The sequence below is a fragment of the Podarcis muralis genome, chromosome 9 (genome assembly GCF_964188315.1).
Source record: "Podarcis muralis chromosome 9, rPodMur119.hap1.1, whole genome shotgun sequence".
In the NCBI taxonomy this organism is placed as follows: Eukaryota; Metazoa; Chordata; class Lepidosauria; order Squamata; family Lacertidae; genus Podarcis; species Podarcis muralis.
Genome location: NC_135663.1, coordinates 31,768,243 through 31,790,617, shown reverse-complemented (window position 1 = coordinate 31,790,617; position 22,375 = coordinate 31,768,243). Strand labels below are relative to the sequence as shown.

The 22,375-nt window shown below is 39.5% G+C and overlaps 1 protein-coding gene across 1 annotated transcript; it reads right to left on the bottom strand.

The window, feature by feature from the left end:
• Positions 1 to 4,183: 4,183 nt before the first annotated feature.
• LOC114603879 (UPF0462 protein C4orf33 homolog) lies at positions 4,184 to 22,276 on the bottom strand. The gene is made up of 7 exons (XM_077934045.1): positions 20,411 to 22,276; positions 16,692 to 16,749; positions 14,772 to 14,952; positions 13,735 to 13,795; positions 13,151 to 13,199; positions 7,650 to 7,849; positions 4,184 to 6,245 (listed from the first exon to the last, which is right to left on the bottom strand). The coding sequence occupies exons 1-7, from the start codon at positions 20,482 to 20,484 to the stop codon at positions 6,158 to 6,160; spliced, it is 711 nt and encodes a 236-aa protein (XP_077790171.1). The 5' UTR covers positions 20,485 to 22,276; the 3' UTR covers positions 4,184 to 6,157.
• Positions 22,277 to 22,375: the final 99 nt, after the last annotated feature.

Genomic DNA, 22,375 nt, shown 5'->3' with positions numbered 1-22,375 from the left:
AGTGAATGGGGCACTGCCCCACCTATCTCAGACTGTCTTTAGTCAGCTCTCACCTCCCTGCCTTCTTTCTTGCAACTAGCCCAGCACTGACTGCCAGTTTCGTCATCCTTAGGCTGTGTACACACTCCTTCATGCAGCTGCTAAAATGGACTCTAGCCATAAGCTTTCCTTTAGGAGACAAATAAAAATGCACCTCTTCCAGCACACCTTTGGTGGAGAAGAAGTGTTAAATGGAATATAGGTATTGAGCAATTATGTAATTGTGTGTTGAGTCCCACAATGCCACCCCCCAAAAAATTCACACTTCACACATCAATTTTTGTTTAAGGTTTTTGGCATAATTTTGGCCACAACTTTATTCAAAATACAAAAAATGTGAGTGGTTGCTTAGGCATTGGTTATGACTATCTGTCCTTGCCCTCAGGGACAGAGCTGGCCTTCCGGACACCAACGGAAGCCAGAGTGGGAAACAAGTATTGGGTGAGAGAATGAAGCTGGGCAACAGTCCCTCACTTCTCACCCTCATGTTCCTGTGGGGCTTGCACGGCCTAAGTCCAACTCCGGGGACAAGGACGAAAAGAATGGCAAGCCCCTGGATTCCTTTAACGGAATTCCCTTTCCGCATCATTTGGAGGGATAGGCACTTACCCCTCCAAGAACCAATTTAACCAATGCCTAACCGCCAACCTTACAAGTTGTGACGATTTGCTACGCAGTAGGCAAAAACCAAATGGCACCAGCCAATCAGCCAGATGGCAAAATTCCTACCAGGCCCCCGCTCCAAGGCAGACAACCCCATGACAGGCATAGCAAGGTCAAGCGATCAAGAAAAAAACACCCTATAAAAGGGAGGGAGGGCGGGTGATCCGGTGCAAAACGGCCAAGAGGACGTCCAACGTCTGGCCCCTGTATTTAAAGACTCTGACCCCTCCTCCAAATTGGCAACAATCAAAACTCCCCAGCAACCCAAATTTAACCACTTAAAGGCTTGGGTTCCCTACCAAATTTGCCTAGTCACTGCAGGGTGGCTTGTTCCCCCAACCGCAACACGTGCTCTCTGTTAGGGAGAACACGCTTTGTTAAAACTGCTGCCAAGTTTCAAATATTGTTTTTGTTTCCCTTTAAAAATCATTTTATATTATGTATTTATGTTTGCAAACATCCCTACAACCATTTGGTAAAAGGAGGTATTTTTGTTGTTGTTGTTGTTTAGTTGTTTAGTCGTGTCCAACTCTTCGTGACCCCATGGACCAGAGCACGCCAGGCACTCCTGTCTTCCACTGCCTCCCGCAGTTTGGTCAAACTCATGCTGGTAGCTTCGAGAATACTATCCAACCATCTCGTCCTCATTCCTGAATAAACAATCGATACATCTTGGGTACCACAATCTGGTTTTTTAACTATCCATAGCTTTGAAAGTAAGAGACCCTGGTCGATTCCCTTTGCCTTTAGATTACTAGGGGCATGTCACTGTATCCTCTCAATCCAATCAAATCTTTCGGAAGTTCTTGAGCATGAGGCATCACTAATTTAAACTCTGGGACCTGACCCATGTGTGTTAGTGGAAGGAGGCTGTCCTGAAGCAGAAGAGAACACCATGTTGCCTCCCAGGAGGACTGCATGTATGTGTCTATGTGGCTGCGTGTACATGTTGGTTGTACATGCAGAAAGATAAATACTCGTCTTTTTAACGCATTGCATTTTAAATTTGGTTTGCATTACATGGAAATTTACATTTATGTGCATAAATGTTATACTGATTAAAGAGGCCTTCAAAATGAAGGTGAGGGGAATTATTACAAGCACATAAGATTGGGAGCCCATTTTACACCATGAGTAGCATCTCACTCTGCCGAGTGCTCTTTTAGGAATCACTTCACCAACAATATTTGTGAATGCCATTGTGAGAATTTGGTCTTACTGCGTGATCAATTTTCCTTTCATCTGTCACATCCTGCAACTTTTGCTTCATAATCTTATAGGAAAATAATTCCAATTTGGCTGTTGCCTGCAGAGATACTGAACAGTTTCTTTCAAGGTATCTCCCTTTGAAATGTAAATATTGGTTATTTCTCACATCTCCAGAACTGAGCCAATCAAGCTGCCCACTCAAAAATACTTCTTGGCTGAAAGTGCTCCAAAATATATTTATAGTCAACAGTTTTAAGATTTGTGAGAGATTCTAATTTTCTGCCTGGTTTCAGTTATCCTTCTCACGGTAGTCTCAACAAAGTCTTTATTATTCTGTGTGATGACATTCTACAATATTTTCAAGTATTCTGTGCAAGTAGAAAGTGGCATTAGACATCCCTGCTCTAAAAGACAAGGAGATGGGGCCTGCAACAAAATGGTGCAGTGCAGTGCAGTGTGCTGCTTTTCAAGATTCCAGCAAAAATTCATTTCCCCCTCTCTTCAGTCAGTCAGCTTTTTGTACCAAGTGCGTACAGTCCTCATTATTCTGTTCTGAGAGTTCTCCCTGTTGATATCCCCCCCCCTATTTTTTGTACCTCTGCAAATCCAGGATTCTCGCCCCCCCCTCCCCGCCATGCCTCATCATACATCTATTTTGAGTGGATGCTTCCATTTTTCCAATGGCATTAAAACTCTAGGCTCTCCACATCAGGCGAGCTAGGTCTGCAACACGTCAGCTTGGTTTTTCCAATGCTGTGGACTGACAATACACTGAGTGCTTCAAGACATTGTGGGAAATGAAAATACCAGCTCCTAGTCAGCTGTGAAGTACTTCTGCTATTGACAAGCAAGCACAGGCCTCCCTCATCAATGTACTCCCCTGAAACCTGGAGTTGGGCCCACCTTAGACTATTACGCTCACCATGAAACCAACTAGTACACAACGAAGCTTTTCCTGGGTTTTTAAGACACAACATTGCTACACATCCAAGTAGGTTCTAAACATCTTTTGCCATTGTTTTCCACAAGGAACTTTGAGCATGGTAGTTCTGTGACTGTGTCAAGAATCTTCTGTTAGAAAGCGCCATCTCTTCCCTGGATTACATTTCCTAGGATCCCTTGAGAAAAAGGCATGGCAATTAAAGCATCTCAAAGCTTAAGCAAAGCCTGGCTTCTCTCTCACTAGCCATAATGTGCACTATAGGCAAGGTTAAAAAAATAAGCAACTATTCTGCTCTAATCTTCAGTTGTATATATAATCTTAGTCTCACTGATAGGAAATGATTCAGTATTCTATTATCTTCAGTGACATGATTTATAGGGATTCTCTCTCTTCAACTTTTCTAACTTGCTGCATGTGCACTAGTTATGAAAACAATTCAGTGGGTGATTTCCAACCAAGTCATGCTCAGGGTAGGTTCACTGACATTAACTGGAAGCCTATTAGGTCTACTTTGAGTATGGATAACATTGGCTCTCATTTAAAGTTTTGCAGTGCTTCAATTTATATTCTTCTATGGGCTTTTTTAAACCTTTGTTTATGGGGGAAGATTGGGTTCAATTAAACAGAATTCAGTGGCTTCAATGCCTGGGCTTGTGTTGAATTCATGGAATGTGAACAAACAAGAGTTTTGTCATTAGGAGATTTTTGGCCAGGATTGTTGCCTCACTGGAGTGATTTATTGCACTGCTCTTCAACTGGTGGGTTGAGACTCACTAGTGGGTCGCAGCCTCATTCAAGGTAGTTTGCATCAGGAGCACTACTACTTTGCATTCACATGGTAAAAGATTAAGAAATTGGTTCCCAAATGCATGTTTGGGTTAAAAGTGAATCCTAGGTCTGAAAACATTGCCAGACAAAATGTCTTTCTTTTCTTTTTCTTTTTCTTTTTCTTTTTTGCCAAAAACCTACCAAAGAGCACAGGTGAGAAATGGTACCAATCAATATTTTTTCAAACATAAATGACTGGGGTATATATTTTCCAAATGAGGCTCATGTGTTTAAAATAATACGAGAGGAATGTGCCATACCTCAGTTGCTGAATACACCAAAAAGAAGGTAAATCTGAATCCATAGCATTCCACTAAACTAGGTGGATGACTTTAGAACAGGTTTTAAAAATTATTTCATAACTCTGTGTACGTGTGTGTTCATGTGTGCACATGTCTGCATGAATGTGTAACTCATGAAGCAAAAAGCTTAAAATGAAACCATGAAGTTAAGAAGAAACATATTAAAGGAAAAGCTTAGCTCGTATTTAGCAGTGCCAAAACTAGTTCACTTTATACAGATTCAGTTATCTCAACAACTTAAAGCTTAAATGATTAAGGAAATAAGTTGTATTTAGGAAGGTACATATTAAGAGAAAATGCCATACTCACAGTTGACCATGTTAAAATATACAAAAAAATGTAATGAGCCCATGCTTAGGAAAGAGCATTGTTCGACTTAATGTAAGTAATGAACCTTTCATGTGAAATGATGTAGTGTCACAACTCATTTGCATCCCACTTAAAGTGTAATTAGGTTTCCCTGACAGCATGGCTTATGGCTGAAAGAGCAGACCTGGCTGCTAAATTAATCCAGAATCCTTCTAGTTAATAACACTCTGCAAAGCAAACTTTGCACACTTTAAAGTTCCTGAAATCACACTTTACATGACAAATTAAAAAGGGATGCTAGTGAAGGCTTAAGGGATGATGGACCAAATTAATCCCCGGAGCTCATTTTACTTGAATTGCAACCATTTTCTTAAGAATAGTGTTTGATCTCAGGCAATTGCATTCAACACCATGTTGCCATTTTACCACATTGATAGATGACCAGCAAGTTAACTACAATATCCTTGGGCACCAGGGTTGCAGAGGGCCCAATATACATAAATGATGGAGAGCAAAATGATGACCACTAATTTCATTAATCGTAGTATGCAATCAAGATGTCAATTAGGTAAACAGCACAAAGTAACATTGCAAAATGCCCTTTTTAAGGCCAATAACTGCTTCCAACTGTCAAAAGCGGTATTAAAAAAGGAACCTGAAAGGGTAAATATTTAATAGCTTAATTCAGGAAAATTCATATGACTGTTCTTTTGTTACCAAATGGAATTATTATCCTCACTCACTCACTCACTCACTCACTTAGTAGTGTGATCCCTGATGGCAATCAGTACTGTCAGGGTCTCCTGGTGACTAATGAAGATGGCCATGTTTTATCTCCACTGCCAGAGACAGTATGTCTCTGAATACCGGTTGCTGGAATCCACAAGTGTGAGATATTGCTTGTGGGCTTCCCATAGACATCTGGCCGGTCTCTGCAAGAACAGGATGCTATTCTACAAGGGCCTTTGGTCTGATCCTGCAGAGCTCCTTTTACATTCATGGGACACCATGTGAATGATAGAATTCAAAAACTATGCTTAGCCAATAGTGCTACAACAGAATTCAACAAGGTTTCCAGGAAGAGATAAAAAATAAAACTTTTCTTAGTGTTGGGAGAAAGCATGTTATGATCCTCCCAACTTTATGGCTGACATAATGCTAACCTTTTAGGCTTTCATTACCTCGGAGCAGGATATCTATTGGAACATCTTTCTCCATATAAATCCAGCTGTGCCTTAAAGTCATTCTTACAGCATCGCAGCTATGGCAGGTGGCAATATGGGAACTGGCTCCTGTGGTGCCTTGAATAAGGAATACTCTCCCCAGGAAGACTTGCTTGGCATTTATTTTTATATTATTTCAGTGCCAGGCAAATACCTTTTCATTTTCTTGAGTACTGTCATGATATTTCTACAGTTTCTGGTTACTATGATGCTCTTTCATCTGTTACTGATTCTTCTTTTTACTGTGTTCTGATTATATTTATTCTTGTATTTGTATACTACAGTAAGTCATCCAGGGGAAAATTTATGAAGAGTGAGATATAAATTCCTGACATAAATGATAACCAAGCTCTTGACCTTTGGTTTAAAGTAAGTATTAAACCAAAGAACAAGAATTTGAGGGAAACAATGATATATAAATAGTGATATATATTGACACTTGAAGTCTATTTGGAGCAAGTCAACAAGATAAACATTGACAGGCCCAATCAATTCATTTATTTTAATTGGCTGACTCACTAACACCATGAGATGACACAACTAATTCAATATTTGACATCTCATATTGAAGCACAACACATTGTTACGTGTTTTGTAATTATTTTTCTCAATGATTGACTTGACTTTAGAGGTTGATGAAGTTATGACCACAGATCTGATGGAGGCTGGTTCCAGTCTTCTCCCATTATGTCCTTCAGACTGAAATCTTTGAAATATTCTAGAAGATGGCTATCAACAAAACATAAGTATATCAGCACAAGTAGTTAAGGTCCTAAATATATAGAAAGTTTTTTTAAAAAAAAACACATACGTAATTTTAAAATGATAGCTTTAGGGCAATACTGTTTTGAATAGGAGCATCTATGGAGATTCACCTGATCTGCACCTCCTGGGCTGAAGTGCAAATCAGAAGCAGCCAACTTCAGAATTCAAATTTGCTTGGTGTTCCACTCATTGAGGTGGCTGAGCACTGGGTCTCTTCTTTGTGTTCATTTTCTCCTTGTACACTCTCAGGAGATTATATGGAGAGATAAATGGTTGCCCCCCCCCCCATTCAATCCAATGGTGTACCAACGCCTTTTTCTGTAGTTTTCCCTAGAATGGAACATCATTGGTACCTGTCATTCCCAAAGGGGAATTCATACTGTTTTTAGCAGTGTCCAGTGCCAGATTTGCATATAAGCTAAACAAGCTATAGCCTAGGGCCCCCCACAAAATTTAAAAGGGAAAAAAACTGGATATACATTTCCAAAATATAATATAAAAAACAAATAAAATAGAACCTACATAGAGCAACAGTGTTTTGTGTTGTGTAGGCTCCTATTTGTTATGTGCAAATGGCTTTAGATACCTATTAGGTCCATAAATTACCATATAGCATATATTCAACACAAAAAACAGTGACAATTTGTTGTTGACAAAGGACAGCTGGACCCATTACCTTCAGTCCCATTACCTTCAGTAGCTTAGGGCCTCATCAAACCTAAATTCGGCCCTGGCAGTGCCAGTTGTGATTCCTCCATAATGACAAGAACTAGAGTGGTAGATTGCTTGGACTAGGACCAGGGAGGTCCCCACTCAGCCAAGAAGCTTACTGGGTGACCTTGGGCCAGTCACAGTCTCTCAGCCAAACCTGTCTCACAGGGTTATGGTGATATTAAAATGGGTTCCTTGGAGGCAAGGTGGAATATAAATGTAACAACCACAACAACTTATGCAATTGGTAGCCATATGTGCTAAATACAACACTGAACAAGCCTTCTAGAATCCACAAGAAGACATGATGGATGTTGGCTGATAATATATAGTTATTCTTCACCACAAAAGCATTTCCAGAGTTAGCTGAGGAAAAGGTATGTTCACTGTGGAAAAATGAGGACTGGCCTATCCTCCCATGATCCAGTTATCAGTGTTCCTGTATTTACCACTTTTACACTTCATAAAATAGGTCCTAGTAGTACACTATGAAATTGTCAATATGAAGAGTAAACAGCATAAATACTCAAGTATATCCCAATAAAGAATGAAGGATTTTCTAAATGTGTTACGTAAGCAGTTACCGTCAAGAATAAAAAGAAGCTTCAGGAACAGTTGGAAAGCAATTTGAGAGAGACGTGGGCGTTTTGTACTCACAAATTAGGGCCCTGCCCCTCTTTGATCTCTTCTTGTGGTATTGGATAAAGTGCCTCATACATTCTCCCAATACCAGACCCATGGATTGCATATGAATTCATCTTGTCCACACCGGGGGGGAAGTAGTCCCAAGGAATAATTGCTGTGCCATTCCAGATGCCCCCATTTATATCAGCTTTAAATGTCAATGGAAGTCCTTTCTGCACAATGGAACACAAAATACACTCTAAAAACTTCATCACTATTTTCACATAAAGTTGTATCAGTACAAGATATTAAGCCACATAACCATTTTAAAACAAAGTTTAGCACAATGCTTAATTATCAAGATAACACTGAATTGCTGCACTTGAAGTTCCTGTTAGCGCTTCTGTGAAAATGTCAGCTGTTGTTTTAAACATTTATAATACCATTCTATCTATTCAAAAATTTAATACAGAAGTTCAATTAAGAGAAGGGCAACTTTTGAGTTTTAGAAAGTGCTTTAATATAATGAACAAAGAAAGATATTCATGTCATTGGAAGACTTTCAGGTAGTATACAAAAAAGTAAGTGGACTTCTTATTCAGTTTCAATTTCAATATGTCCTCTGAGTAACCATCTGACAGAACGGATTAAAAAGGAAGCATAAATCCCTGAAGCCAACATTAATTCAAATAAATAGCAGGAATTACAGGATTTCATTTGTAAAGAGGCAACCACCAGCTGCTTGCAAAAGCAATTACACTAGCTCTTTACAGAGATGCCCTAATTGAAACTATTGGTATTGAAGTTGTAACATTAACATCAAAGGAGACGGGTAATAATTTAGATATAGGAATGTGCCAAAGGCAGCATTTGCATTAAATCTGTGCCACTCTAGGAGCCAGCTAGATCCCTCAGAGATCCATTCCTTCCTTTTCCAGAAGGCCATATCTTGGTAGACTGACATTGGCTATGTACATGCTAATCTGTTTGTAGCACAAAAATGTAGTTTCTCTCAATCTAGTATTAGTCATGTTTGTCCTCAACATGCTGCCTTCATTGTGGATTGATTCTAGATCCTGCTGTTCAGAAGGGTGGGTGCAGTTTAAAAAACATCCCCTTGATTTGGTTATCTACATCTTTCCCTCCCTGCATACCCCAGGTGAATAAAAGAGGAAGTGAATGAATGAATAAATGAATGAATGTTGTAATATACTTGTATGCATGAAAGGGTTAACTTGAGCTCAGTCATTATTGATTCTAGAATACTGTAAAATGTCTTTACAGACATACACTTTGCACTGTTCCACAACTGCCAATATTTGACGTTCAGAAAGGTTGTCAGGCTACCAATTGACCAGCAAACTGTGTTCTTTTAAAGCAACTTAATCTGCATAAATCAACAGATGAAGCTTTTGACTCCATCAAGGTCAACATTATCACCTGCTCATGTTTGTATGCCAAGCAATCATTACAAGGCACAGGAGCAGGGTAGGGCCCACTGAAAACAATTTGAAACCCTAAACAGAGGTTGATTTAGGGCCTCTGGGCACAGATGTGAAGTTCTGCAGTCAAGTCCTGATCCGCCACGGACACACAGTGTGACATCAGACATGTCTCTGTGTCTCCCGTAAGCAGGGAATAATAGTAACTGGTCTTTCAAATGTGTAGGGATAGGGGAGAGAAAATATTAATGTTAAAACACTGTGCACATAGGATATAAAACCATCCCTAGAACTCTCACACCAGATCTCGGTGATTATCTTTCAATAGTCATTGTATTTGGAACAGATTCCTTCTCTCCATTCTGTTGCTTCCTTGATTTCTTATTTTCTTGACTCGCATTTCTCCCTTTTTGAAGCCCTCTTCAGGCATTCAGAAGAACATTGTGGGTTTAGAGTGAGGAATGAGCATGCACATGAGCCCTATGACTGCCATACATTCAGCACCCAGGGGGGTTCTAACTGGCTAAATATAGCTAGAATCCTCCCTACAATCAGGAAACCAGGCCCACCCAGGATTCCATTACATTCAGCTGAATGTGGTTAGACTCCCTCTACCGACCTTTGCACTGAACACACAAAGTTCAGGGGAAGAGGGGGTGGGATGAGTGTGTATGGGGACAATGGGGGCTGGGCCAATATGTCTGCCCCCATCTCCATGCAGTCTCTCACAGACTTTTGATTAACTGAAGGGGGCTCTTGTCTCCATCTTTCTCTCCCCCCAAACCTGTTTCTCCCTTCTGCTTCCGTATATAAACTTAAGCAGCAAAGTAGAAGTTGCTGCTCCTCTCTTTGCAAACAGCAAGGAAGGTAACCTGAAGCACAATGCCAACTGCAGGCAAAACTGAACATTATATTCAACTAAGCCCTATTCAGAGGAGACCCACTGAAATTAATGAACTCAAGTACTCTGAATAGGACTAACATTCAATACCATCCTAACACCTACAGTTTAATTTTGTTTATGAAGCTGGGAAGGAGAACATCACTCTTCTTTCCGGCAACTGCCAGATCTAATAATAACTTTGCTCCTGGTGACAAAGCAACTGGAATTTGGGGCTGTAGTCAGAACCCTTTGTTTAAGGATCACAGTTAAATACTGATGATGGCAAAGCAAACAAACCACCCTCCACCTGTTAGCTCTGTCTGTACTGGTTTTAAACACATAATTATTTGTTCAGCTCCAATAGTAAATAGGTTATTCAATAAATATTCTGTCAGCTGTGGATTTCTGCTGTGAATTGCTCTCAGTATTATTCACCTCAAGTATATTGCTGGATAGAACCCAGAGGGTGTTGGCATCCCAGATAGCTTATTTCATTTTCTGGGAACAATGATAGAGCCACATTTTCATCTGTGTTTTAGACGCCGCATCTTATGCTGTATATTAAAGTCTAAATGCAATCAAAACTGTTGTTCAACAGATAAGATTCACACGACAATTGTGTGTGCTTTGAAGCAGAATTCACAAATCACCTTGAACCAGACTGGAGTGAATTAAATGAAGATTATCATAAAGGACAGTCTTAAGCCCTATTAGTTCAGTGGGACTTTCCTTGGTAAGTGTATATAAGATTGCAGCCTTAAATCATGAATAAACCACAAAGAGAAAGTTTGATTTAAGTTGCTGATTCTAAATCAGACTTCCCATTTCCACTTCAATTATTTCCTAAACAAAATATCACAATAATTGTTTGATATAACTCTTAAAATTTGTTGCTATAACACTAAATAGTAGTATACTACATAATAAGGAAATTTGTGTGTGTGAATTCACTCTGTCCTGCATATATTTTGCTTAACATCTCAGGTTTAACACTGATTTAAGAAAGTACAGGGAAACTGAGACCCCACCCTCATATACCTTTCACATCTGTACAAACATTGTTATCTGAACATATTTCTTGATAACAAATGAGAGATATAAAGCTAGGCTTGATTCCACAAAATTAATTTCTTTTTCTTATTTAATTTCAGTGCAATTACTGCGCATTTACCTGACATAAAATCACTGAGAACACACCCAGGTGAGCTTTCAGATATCATGTCCTAATCCGGAAACCTATAGCCTTGAGTGCTGATTCCTTGATTTCCTCTTTCCAACATTTGCTGAGATGCCCCAAACTAGTACTAACTATAGTACTAACTTCCAATGCATGGTTTGAAGTAGGTTTGCAAACCAGACTTTGGGGATTACTAACCTTAGTTTGCCTGATTTGGACATCACAGCAAACTGTGGTTAGAGCAACATGAAAATGGAGAAGAGAATCAGCAGATGAGAAGGGAGGAGGAAATGCATGAGCTTGCAAGCACATCCCCATTTATGATCCTCCAAATTATGGATACTTAATGAATTGGACTTGATGACTATCCAGCTTCATGACTGAGCAGGGAATATCAATCCAGATTTCCCCATTCCAAGTCCAACACTCTATTCCCCATAACACACCTGCTCTCGTATTATATGATACTGCTTGCCGAAAAGGTAAATAATGTGTTCCCCAATTCCATTCTTATAGCATGAAAAGTTTTTAGAATAAGATGTTCTTACGTATCTAAGATCTTCTGTGAAAGTATATCAAAAACTGAAAAATAAATCATTATAATATATGCCATATAATTCCTATTCTGTTCACATTGCACAGATATAAACTGACTCATGATAAACAGTAAAAACCTACTGAAACGGTAACATATTGATGCTGTACAAAATTCTAAAATATGATGGTATGCAAATAATTTATTATGAATCTCCATAGCATAACCCATGATTATTAGCTTCTAAATGTAAAATGCCTTTCTATGGGAATATATATGCATTGCTTATAATGGTTTTAAGGAACGCTGAATTGCTCAGCACTAAATAGAAAGGGAAATGGTCTCAGATAAATTTATAGCATAATAAAAACTTTGATGTAAATGCAGGATGTGCCAACAGGTGAGAGTTTTTTTAAATTAATTTGATCGAATAAGCTCCATGGAACCAATTTGCAAATGATTTGCAGATGTGTTGGCATTGCTTAACTGTATTGCCATGATTTATGTTACTTAACACTAACGCAGATGATGAAATGAATTTATTGTCTGTAATTACCACAACAGGAAAAAAAAGCGATCAGAAAGGAAAATGAGATTTAAAACAAAACCAAAAAACCTTGAACACAGAGAATGGCTATTTAAACTCTGCTCATAAAGCAAACTGTGGAAAACCATTGATTTAATTATACCGCAGCAACCAATTGTACCATTATTTGCAATTGCTTGCAAAATTCTTTAGCAAAATGACCTTATCTGATCTGGAGAAACTAGGTCCCATTATTTCATACACTCATTTATGAGTAATTTCCGCTGAACATCCATTGAAAATTATTCATGAATGCATTTTAGATGATGCCATGGCCAGGACCTCCATTAAGTTAAATAGCGGACATATAGTAATCAAATAACTTGGTGCAAAAATATTAGTATAAAAAGAGCTGCAATTTTACAGAGTTTTACTCATCATCTTAATCCCTGCAGTGAACTAAAGATAGTCACATTAGGTGGCAATCCTAAACTCACTTACCTAGGAGTAAGCCCCATTAAACTCAGCAGGCTTACTTTTAAATTGGCATGCATAGAATTCCACGCAGCTGTTTGCAACTCTGAAGAAGAACACATGGTGTTCTTTTGCTTCATTTTACACAGTAATAGAAGACTGGGTGCACAATGTGCATATAATAATATTCACAAGTTTTATGTACTCAGGATGATGAAAAAAGGTAGAGGGTGGCACCCCGTGGCATCTGCTGCCTAAGGCAACTGACTCACTCTACCTAATGGCACGGTCGGCCTTGAAGCCACCCACAAAGATGCAGAGGGGTCATGTTAATGATTTATACATGCATTCTATAATGTCAGCATACACAAATGTGAGAATCATTGTGTTCATAAAACATGAAATATATAGACAGCATCCTAATCAAACCTTACTTAGTTAAATGCTTGCTTCGTTTAATTTAACAACAGAAAAATTTCATGCAGAATTCTACTTACCTCAATACAATCTCCTGCAGAAAGAAGTAATACAAGATGTTGGCCATGCCTAGCAAAACAAAATCATGATGAGGGGTGGGTGGGAATCAATGGCATTGTCAAAACAGGTTTCATAGGAATACAAAACAGTCAACGTAACAATTAATGAATTCCATAGCAGATTATAGAAAAGAACAAAATGTTGTGAGTGCTGCCATAAAATGGAGTATATTGCCTTCACTTTGGGTAGACTTAGCCATTGTTTTCTGGAGCTAGGAAAGCTCAGGCTGTGTATGCATTGCTGTTGACTCTGGCTCCAGTGCGCTCCCACTGCTGGTGTTTGAAGCCATGTAAACTTGACGTTAGCCACAATCTATAGCTAACTTACAGTTTCTTGAGAAATATTGCTGTTTGATGTGTGAAAACAGAAGCCATGTTCACTTCACAGTTAAGCTGAGGTGTGTACATTTGAGATAGTTACTGCACATGCTCAGACGACAACTTCATTGATAGGCATTCAGGAGAATGTAACAGTGTGGGACTTCATCTATAAACCAAAGTCTAAAGTAATAGACACAATGTGTTGTTTACATGGCAGAACTTACGGGCAGACTTCCACTTCCAAATAGTTTCTTGTTGCACTATTCAAAAAGAAGGATTCAACCACTGTGAAAGAAATAATACCAGAATGCTAGTGTGTGAGGTTTGGAAGGAAGGGGAAAGAGAATTAACCAAGGAATTTTTTTATTATTTCAGAAAGGCAAGAAATTCTTCATCTTTATCATAGTTCACTCTCACATCTATTAAATGTTTCACAAACTAAGGTTTGAGAATTCCCATCAATTTTAGAAAAGGTTAGTTGTGTTTCATGTGGGACTGATGTTTGGGATGCCCAAAGTCTTTCCTCCAGCATGCTGAACTAGCTGAGTTGTTTTAAAAAACAAAAACAAAATGCTCTTGGCTATTAAAATGTTATCATGTTATTACAAAAAAGTTAAAAATCCTATTACGTTTAGTAGGAGCTTTCGGGGGTTGAAGTAAGTGAAGAATAAAGCTGTGTGTATAGGGCAAATGTAAATAATGACCAGGATTAAACAATGATCTGACTGTACAACCTTAAGTGGAAGAGGCATGAGGTACAGACTTCCAGTTCTCCCACACTGGTTTCAAAGGGACTGTCTTTGCCAACTCTAAGCTGAAATAGGGGGGAGCATGATCCTGGGGTCTCTGCAATGAATGAAGGGACCTTAGATCCAGTTTGCCCAAGCCACCTTTTGGGCTACTGTGAGAGAAAGAGCCACCATCTTTAGATATATACCCATCGAACTATTTCCGGCATAGCAAGTCCCCACACACAACCTCAACAGGCATGACCCTTTGCCAGCAGAGATCCATCTCTACAACATCCCACCTATTCCAGTTAGTGCTCATGCCACTTTTAAAAAGAAATGCACAATGTTCCTTCATTTTGAACTTGTTTGGCAATACAATTAACAGGAAATACTTCATCTCAAGAAGCACTGTACGCATGAGCTCTTGATACACATTAATACTAGAAAAAACTGCTAGTTGAATTAATATTCATTTTCTAGGCCTGAAACGTTACCACTTTTTGTGTTGTATACCCTTCATAAAACCTCACCTTCATAGTCCCAAAGGCCATCAAAAGGCTTTCCAGGTTCACCAGGTGGAGCTGGAGGATCATCGAAGAATAAGGAGTTCACTTCCATTACTAAGCCTTGAACACCAGGTTTAAATGTGATAGTCACTGGAGCATGCAAAACCGGTATGCTGTTCCAGGTATTTACAATTTTATATTCTACCTACATAAACACATTAAAAGTGATAAAGATTTATATTATCTGGTTCCAACAGTTAGTCTGAGGCTGTTACTGCTACATTTCCATAGTACATTAAGGGTGTTTTTCCCATATTGTGCTATTTGGGCAACCTAGATATTGCAGTGAATGTGACTGTAGTCTTCTGGGGACAAACTTTTCCCCACAAAGGTTTCCAATGTGCTGAATCAGATCCAAATCAATTAAGCATGCTAATTAGAAAACAAAATTTTAAAAGAAGTACATGCATGTTAGCTGCCTAAGTGGCTAATAAAAATACTAATAAAATTTTCTAATAAAAAAATTAGCAAATGTAGTTGAAGCGAAATATTAGATAAGGAACAAAAATTAAAAGTGCACATTATGTGATTTAAATGTTACAAAGTTTTAGCTGTGGTGGTTTACTGGAATACTTGCAAACATTTTAAGACCATGACAACTCAATAGCATATATTTTCCTATCATTTCTGGAATATTTTGGGTATGTGGGGTGCCTGGAAAAGACCCTGATGTTGGGAAAGATTGAGGGCACAAGGAGAAGGGGATGACAGAGGACGAGGTGGTTGGACAGTGTTCTCGAAGCTACCAGCATGAGTTTGACCAAACTGCGGGAGGCAGTGGAAGACAGGAGTGCCTGGCGTGCTCTGGTCCATGGGGTCACGAAGTGTCGGACACGACTAAACGACTAAACAACAACAATTTACATTTCAAAACAACATAGGCTTTCTAGGTACAGTCACCTAAAAAACAGTAAAACTTTGAAACTCCCTGGTCTAGCTGGTACTGTGCTAATTCATTCATTTAATATCAAATCAATCATAAGTGGGGTGGGGCAAGTGATGTGGAGGAATATACTGCCACATCCCAAGTCCTCTGAGCCAGGCCACAACAGAAGGTGAGCAGGTGATTTATTGTTCTTTTTCACTATGCCAGCTCCAGACCAGTACAGCCTAGGGGCCTGAAGACTGGGCCCCTCCAAGGGCTCTGGATTCAACAGCCTGCAGCATCCTATTTCAGAGCTTCTGATTGCTTTTGCTGATAGGACAGCTGTCAGTAATAGTAGTTTTCTGCCACCTTGGCAAAGCTGGCTTCCTGCAGCAAAGGACACCTGGCCCCAGTGGCAGCCCTCCTCTCTGCCGCCAAAGGAGCACCAATGCACCATACAGCCTGTCATCTCAGTAGAAAGTGCAATCTATTTTATTTTACTATACACAAAGAGAATGCAGAAGTTTATGGGAGTTGGAATCCCAACAACATTTACAAAGCCATAGGTTGGCCAGTCCTGTGCTAAATGAATAGCCTTGGGGAAAGTAAAGAGCAAATTTATTTCCACCTGTAACCAAAAGGTGGTTTGCCAAAATGTGCATTCTCAGAGGTACAGTACAGCTAAACTTCAGCTGCTGAAATGAGCCAAAACAGAACGCTTTTGAGAAGCAATAGAACACAGCTAACAGCTGTTCATCTTGCAACATTCTAAGTCAGTGCAAGATTACAGTTCCTTTAAAATGTGAATAGGAGACTTGATGAGAAGCACAGCATCACTGCACTTAACATTTTAATGCAATCAAGAAAACGAAATATAAAAGGTAACAGCAGGTGAGACTTCACCATTGCATTGTATTTAATCTCAGTAACTGCTATGAAATTTTTTAAAAAATACTTTTCACAATGTTCTCATTCTCTTAAAAGTGCAGCATTTTGTGTGACCATATATAAATTCTCACCTGTCTTGTTTCACTCCTCGGAAATTTTGCCCCATGATCACTGAACACAGCACTTTCACTTGGGAAGAAAAGACAGGTAACAATAGATGAATGGAATCTACCTGCATTAATCTGTACTATTGCACTACATTGTTTTATTCTCGAAATGCAAAACATCACTTTAGAAACTGCAATCCCATTAGGGTTATATGGAACCAATGTGAGGTTCTATTTTGAAAAAAACAAAAACACAACTTCTAGAAGAAAACTTAGTAGGGATTTCCTAAGCATAACATTGTTAACTTTAGTCTCCCATCTAGTGGCAAAAAGCAGTAAGAGTCAAAGTTTCTGCGATAAGCCTATTAACACAATAATTATGGGGGGAGCAAGACACCTTAATTTTATTTATACGACTATAAGAGTGATAAAATTTCATAGAAAGTGCAACAACACAAAATTCTTATTTTCAAAACCTTGGAAACATTTCAGGAAGTATTAGGCAAGATAAATCCTCATTTGGATTGCTCTGGAAGACTTAAAACAATGGCTGTAGGTCTTATCACGATGTTTGTCCACCTTTGGTCCCCACGCAGCACTCAGATGTCACCCATGGTTCCTAAAAGCTGTCAGCATGTGACAGTGACCACACCCCAGGAACACCTTCACCTTTCCGGCTAAACTGGGTGAGGGTAGCTGACGAGTTTCAAACCCTTGGTGAGTTAGGGATTTTCTGTGTTTGAAGACAGACTCAAGCAGATTGAGTGGATGAGACCAATAGTGGGTCCAACAGTAAAGAAGGTGGTTTCTGCATGTGCTATAGAGGGGAGTGAGGAGCATGTGGGGCTTGTCAACCTGGGAAGGCAGTCCATCTAGGTGAAGGAAAATTCTGACCCTAAACCTCTGCTGCCTTGCTGGATACCTTCAGGAAAAGAAAAGGCTAAGGAGTAAACCCTGTACAAATCCGGAGTAGAGTCTGTAAGATGGTTGGATGTTGTCCTGTACACCTCTTTCCAGCAACTCTTGCAGCCAAGCTGGTGTCAATTGCTCTGCTTTCCTTTGGTTCACATCAGTGAGGTCAAGGGGGGGTCATGTCTAGGGAGCCCAGGACCACCATACAACACTGCCCAAGCTTGTGCTCTGGGGAGGTCACTTTGGTTACAAACACAGAGGTCTGACTTCACCCCCAGAGGTACACTCCATTGTCTCTCAAGATAGTTGGATGCCAACAAAGATCTTATCATGTAGATGGATGACTCCTGGAATTTGTGATCAAAAATCACAAAATATTGCACTGGTTTGTGTTATATTCTTGTAGCTGTTGGGAAAAGATATATTTAAAAGAATGATGAAGTGGGGGACTTCCGGGTTGGCGCCATCGCCGAATGGCGGACTCCCTCCGAGCTCCGGAGGGAGCCTGCTCGGCAGGGGCTGGGTCCTACCGCACCGGCGATGCGGGGACCCTTAAAAACCACGGCCACGGAGGCCGTGGACATGGAGACTCGGCTGGCACCGCTAGCGCCCTCCCGACTCGTGAAGGAGCCTTTTTAAAGGCTACGGATCGGGTGCTGGGGAGAGGCGTGGTGCTTTGAGTCCTTCGCTATCCCTGCCGAGCGAAGCCGCATGCCATCCGGCGGAGAGCGCTGACTTCTTCCAATGAGAATTCGGACTTTCAACAACAACCCGTGAGTAATTTGGAAACCGGGTTTAAAAGGAGAAAAAAAGAAAATTTTTTCGGATTTGACACGATCGGGGGGGATCCAAAAAGGAAGTCAGTCCCCCTCCCTATTGTAAACCTTCCAAAACAAGGACTGGGAAACCAAGGTCCAAAAGAATTGTATTAAACTAAGAATTCCACGATGGGAAACTACAAGAACTGTGCTGGAGGAAGAATTGAGGGAGAAGGAAAACGTAACCCCCCCCCTGGGAACCGGGGTGATTAAGGAGGGAGCCTGGCGAAAAGCGAAGGAGATTTTGACAGCTGTCAAAGTAGCTGTCAAAGTCGGAAATACAAAGAGGACTTTATTATGAGGACTTTGCTGGTTAATTTTGTTACAAATTTTTTATAATCCGTTAAAACTTGGATACAAAATGGCGAAAACATGGATAACAATCGGACTTTTGGACTAGAGAAAACAAAGTTACAACAATCCCCCTAGAGGAGTTTCAGGACATTACAAAGAAGGTCGTGAGTGGAAAAATACCATCGGAATTCTACAGGACTGGTTATCTTCTGGGAAAGCTGCAATATTGTGTCTACAGGGTGTTCAGCTAAAAGAGACAATAGAACTTTCTATTGAAGAGGGACTGAACGCAAGTTTTTGTTCCTGAATAACAATAATCCCTGCAGACTTACTAAATTTCTGAACAAGAACGTTTTAGCAGCAGAACAAGAGGAAACTAGCAGCAGAACAAGAGGAAACAAGCAGAACAAGAGGAAACTGGACTACAACTTGGAAAGAACAATGGGGGGAGGCCTATTAAAGATTTGAAGCTAAATGGTTTAAAAATAACTTTAAGAATAATTATAAAAAGAAAAGCCAGCAAGGAGTTGGGGGAAAAATGGGATTTATGGATTTTAACAATTCCAGGCAGACAACATGGATTGGTGATCAGAGGGAAATTAAACCGGGGACAGCGGGGGGAGAACTAGAATCCAAAGGCTTGTCAACTTTTTTCTGAATTGGTTTCTTTTCATCTACTATACTTTTTATTTTCTTATTTCTTATATTTCTATTGTGTGGGGTGTTTTTATCATCAAAAAAAAGGGGAAATTGTGGAATGGAAATGGGGTGGGCCTTGGGGAGAGAACATTTGTCTTTCAATATGAGGATTGTATAAATTTAAATTTAAATTTGAATAATGGTTTAAACAAATTAAGTTTTAATTAGAACTGAGAACTTGTGGAGCCAACAATATGAAAGGGGAATATGGTAGGGGTGGGGGAAGGGGGGAGTCCCGGAAAGTAGATGTATGAAAATAAGGCTTTGAACGTACTTTAATCTTTACTTTCTGTACTTTTGAAAATTTTAATAAATATTATTTAAAAAAAAAAAAAAAGAATGGTGAAGTGGGGAGGGGGGAGTCCTAGCAGATAAATGCATGCGTACACCTTTCTGCATATGCAATAATAACACTGTGGGGGGATAATGGGTTTTGTTTTTTGTTACTATGTTAAACATTTTTGTGTTTTTATAATCTAATCTGATCCTCAAGTGAAGGGCAGATATAGAAATTTAATTAATAAAACAACAATAATGCAATTGAGTGTTTAAGCAGAAACATATGTTAAAAAAAAAAAAAGAGAACCATGACATTTCCAGGACTCAAATAAGACTCATTCACAACATCTGCATATGGTGTACACTGAAGCAGTACAGTAGCACCAAGGTTTTGCTTTCCCCCAAACCAATTAGATCACTCCTACAGAGCTTATAACTTAAACCAGGCTCTTTAGTGAAGAACCTTTCATCCACTCCGCACTGTAACCATCTCTGTGTTGGAAGGAAAGATTTGTTCTGCCATTCTCAGCTTCGTCCCTTTTATTGTAACGGCTCCCAACTATCGCTTCTTACAATAGGGAATAAAGATTCTGCTTTATCATCATGCAATCCACTTAATTTTTTAATATATATATGGGCTGGAGAAAGGAAAAATCAACCATATGTATAAGGCTTTCTTTTTCAGTTTGGTAAACAGAGGAGAACTGAAACAAATGATATAGAAATAAAGTTAACTAGTACCTGCTTAGCACGAAGTGGTGGGCAAAGTCAGGAAAGCAGGCAGCAATAAAAGCCACAGCAAATAAAGTATTCATTTTTAAAAGCTACTGGACAGAACAAAAAAATACGTTTTATATACCAGCTAGATGAACAAAGCTGAATAGCCATTGGCTTTGGAGGGTGTTTACTATATAAAGAAGAGGTAATTGATAACACATCCTGACCTTGGCAGTGTTTTAATAATTGACTAAGACTTTAGTTTGTTACCTGTTACAGTGTGTTAAAGGGAAGCATTTTGGTCTGGTACTTAATGAGCAGAATTCAGCATCCTAATCCTTGTCAATCATTCAAGCAGGATACCATGGGTCAATGATCCTGAAAGATGTCAAGAGATCCAGAACGATGAGCAGGATCACACTCTCCCTGCCTTTTTCCTGGTGAATATTGTCTAGTTAAAAGAGTACCTAGTAATATATACAGTATAGAAGAACACCCGATACATTTTTTTAAAAGAAAAAACTTGAGTGAAGACTTTTGCAATATTTGAAGTCCAGTGCTAATTCTAGTATATGTTTTCAAATCTGCCTGACTTAATAGGGAATCACAAGTTTATCTCGATTTTAATATAAACAAACCCAGATTAGTTAGGATTAATATTTAAATCTCATCAGGTCTGAAGACTTGAATCCTAGAATGCTCTAAAACATCAGCCTAAACCTATAAAAGCAATTGTAAGTCAAACACTAGAGCCTACTATGTAATTATGTGTCAAATTACTTAGCTGAAACGGTTTCCTGTTTCAGGGGACAAAGAGCCTTCTGGAAGTAGAATGAAACATTCTGAGATCATACTTCAAAGGGAATTTTCACAAAAGCAGAAGTGGCAAACCAGTTCAAATTTGCCATCTGCAATAACCTGAAGAGCTCAATAGCTTATTGAGGCTCAAGCCATCTCCATTCTTGTTACCAAAACTGTAAACAGTATTTCAGAGTGTCCATACTGAACTGGCAAAATGACTTTGAATCAATAAGTGTTAGCACACAGAACAAGGAACAGCCACTTAAACATCACCTTTACAAACTTTAAGAGAGAACAGATTCCTAAAGCCAACTGAAGAGCGTAGGCCCAACAAGTTCTGCAGCTAATGCAGCGTGAAACTGGAACTAAATGTTCTTTCCCCCCACTCAATTCTCCTAGATTTTGTGCTTCACAAAATGGGGGGGGGGGGGACTGCACTGCCACCCACAAGCACAACTTAATCCCAAATAAAGTACAACAAAAAGGACAAAGGACCCAATCATGGGTGTATATAAAAAGGGGCTTAATATTTCAAAGGGCAATAAGGTGGTTTTTATTTTTTAAAGTATAGGATTTTCAGCGGAAAAGGTAAAGCTGGATTAAATGGTGGAAAAATACAGGTTGCCATTTTGATGCCAACAGTATGCTACATAAGCAACTTTGCTTCTTGCATTCAACTACGGAAAGGCCTTGGCTTCACTCTAAATAGACATTATGAGACTTTATTCAAATCTGATTTGATTCTGTCCAGTTTGGATATTAAGAACACTGAATATCCAAGGCAGAGGTTGTGAATGAGTCCTTCTAATTCATGTAAATTGCAATATTCTCACAAAAGGGTAATTCTATAGTGACCAACATAATATTTGTAATCTTCTACACATAATATTTTGTGTACAGCGGTACCTCTAGATGCGAACGGGATCCATTCCGGAGCCCCGTTTGCATCCTGAAGCGAACACAACCCGCATCTGCAGGTCGCGTTTCGCCGCTTCTACGCATGCACGTGACGTCATTTTGAGCATCTGCGCATGCACGAGCAGCGAAACCCGGAAGTAACACTCTCCATTACTTCCAGGTCGCCGCGGAGCGTAACCTGAAAAAGCTCAACCTGAAGCACATTTAACCCGAGGTATGACTGTATTGGCCAGTATTATTAAACTAATTGTGTGTTAACTTGATTGATGT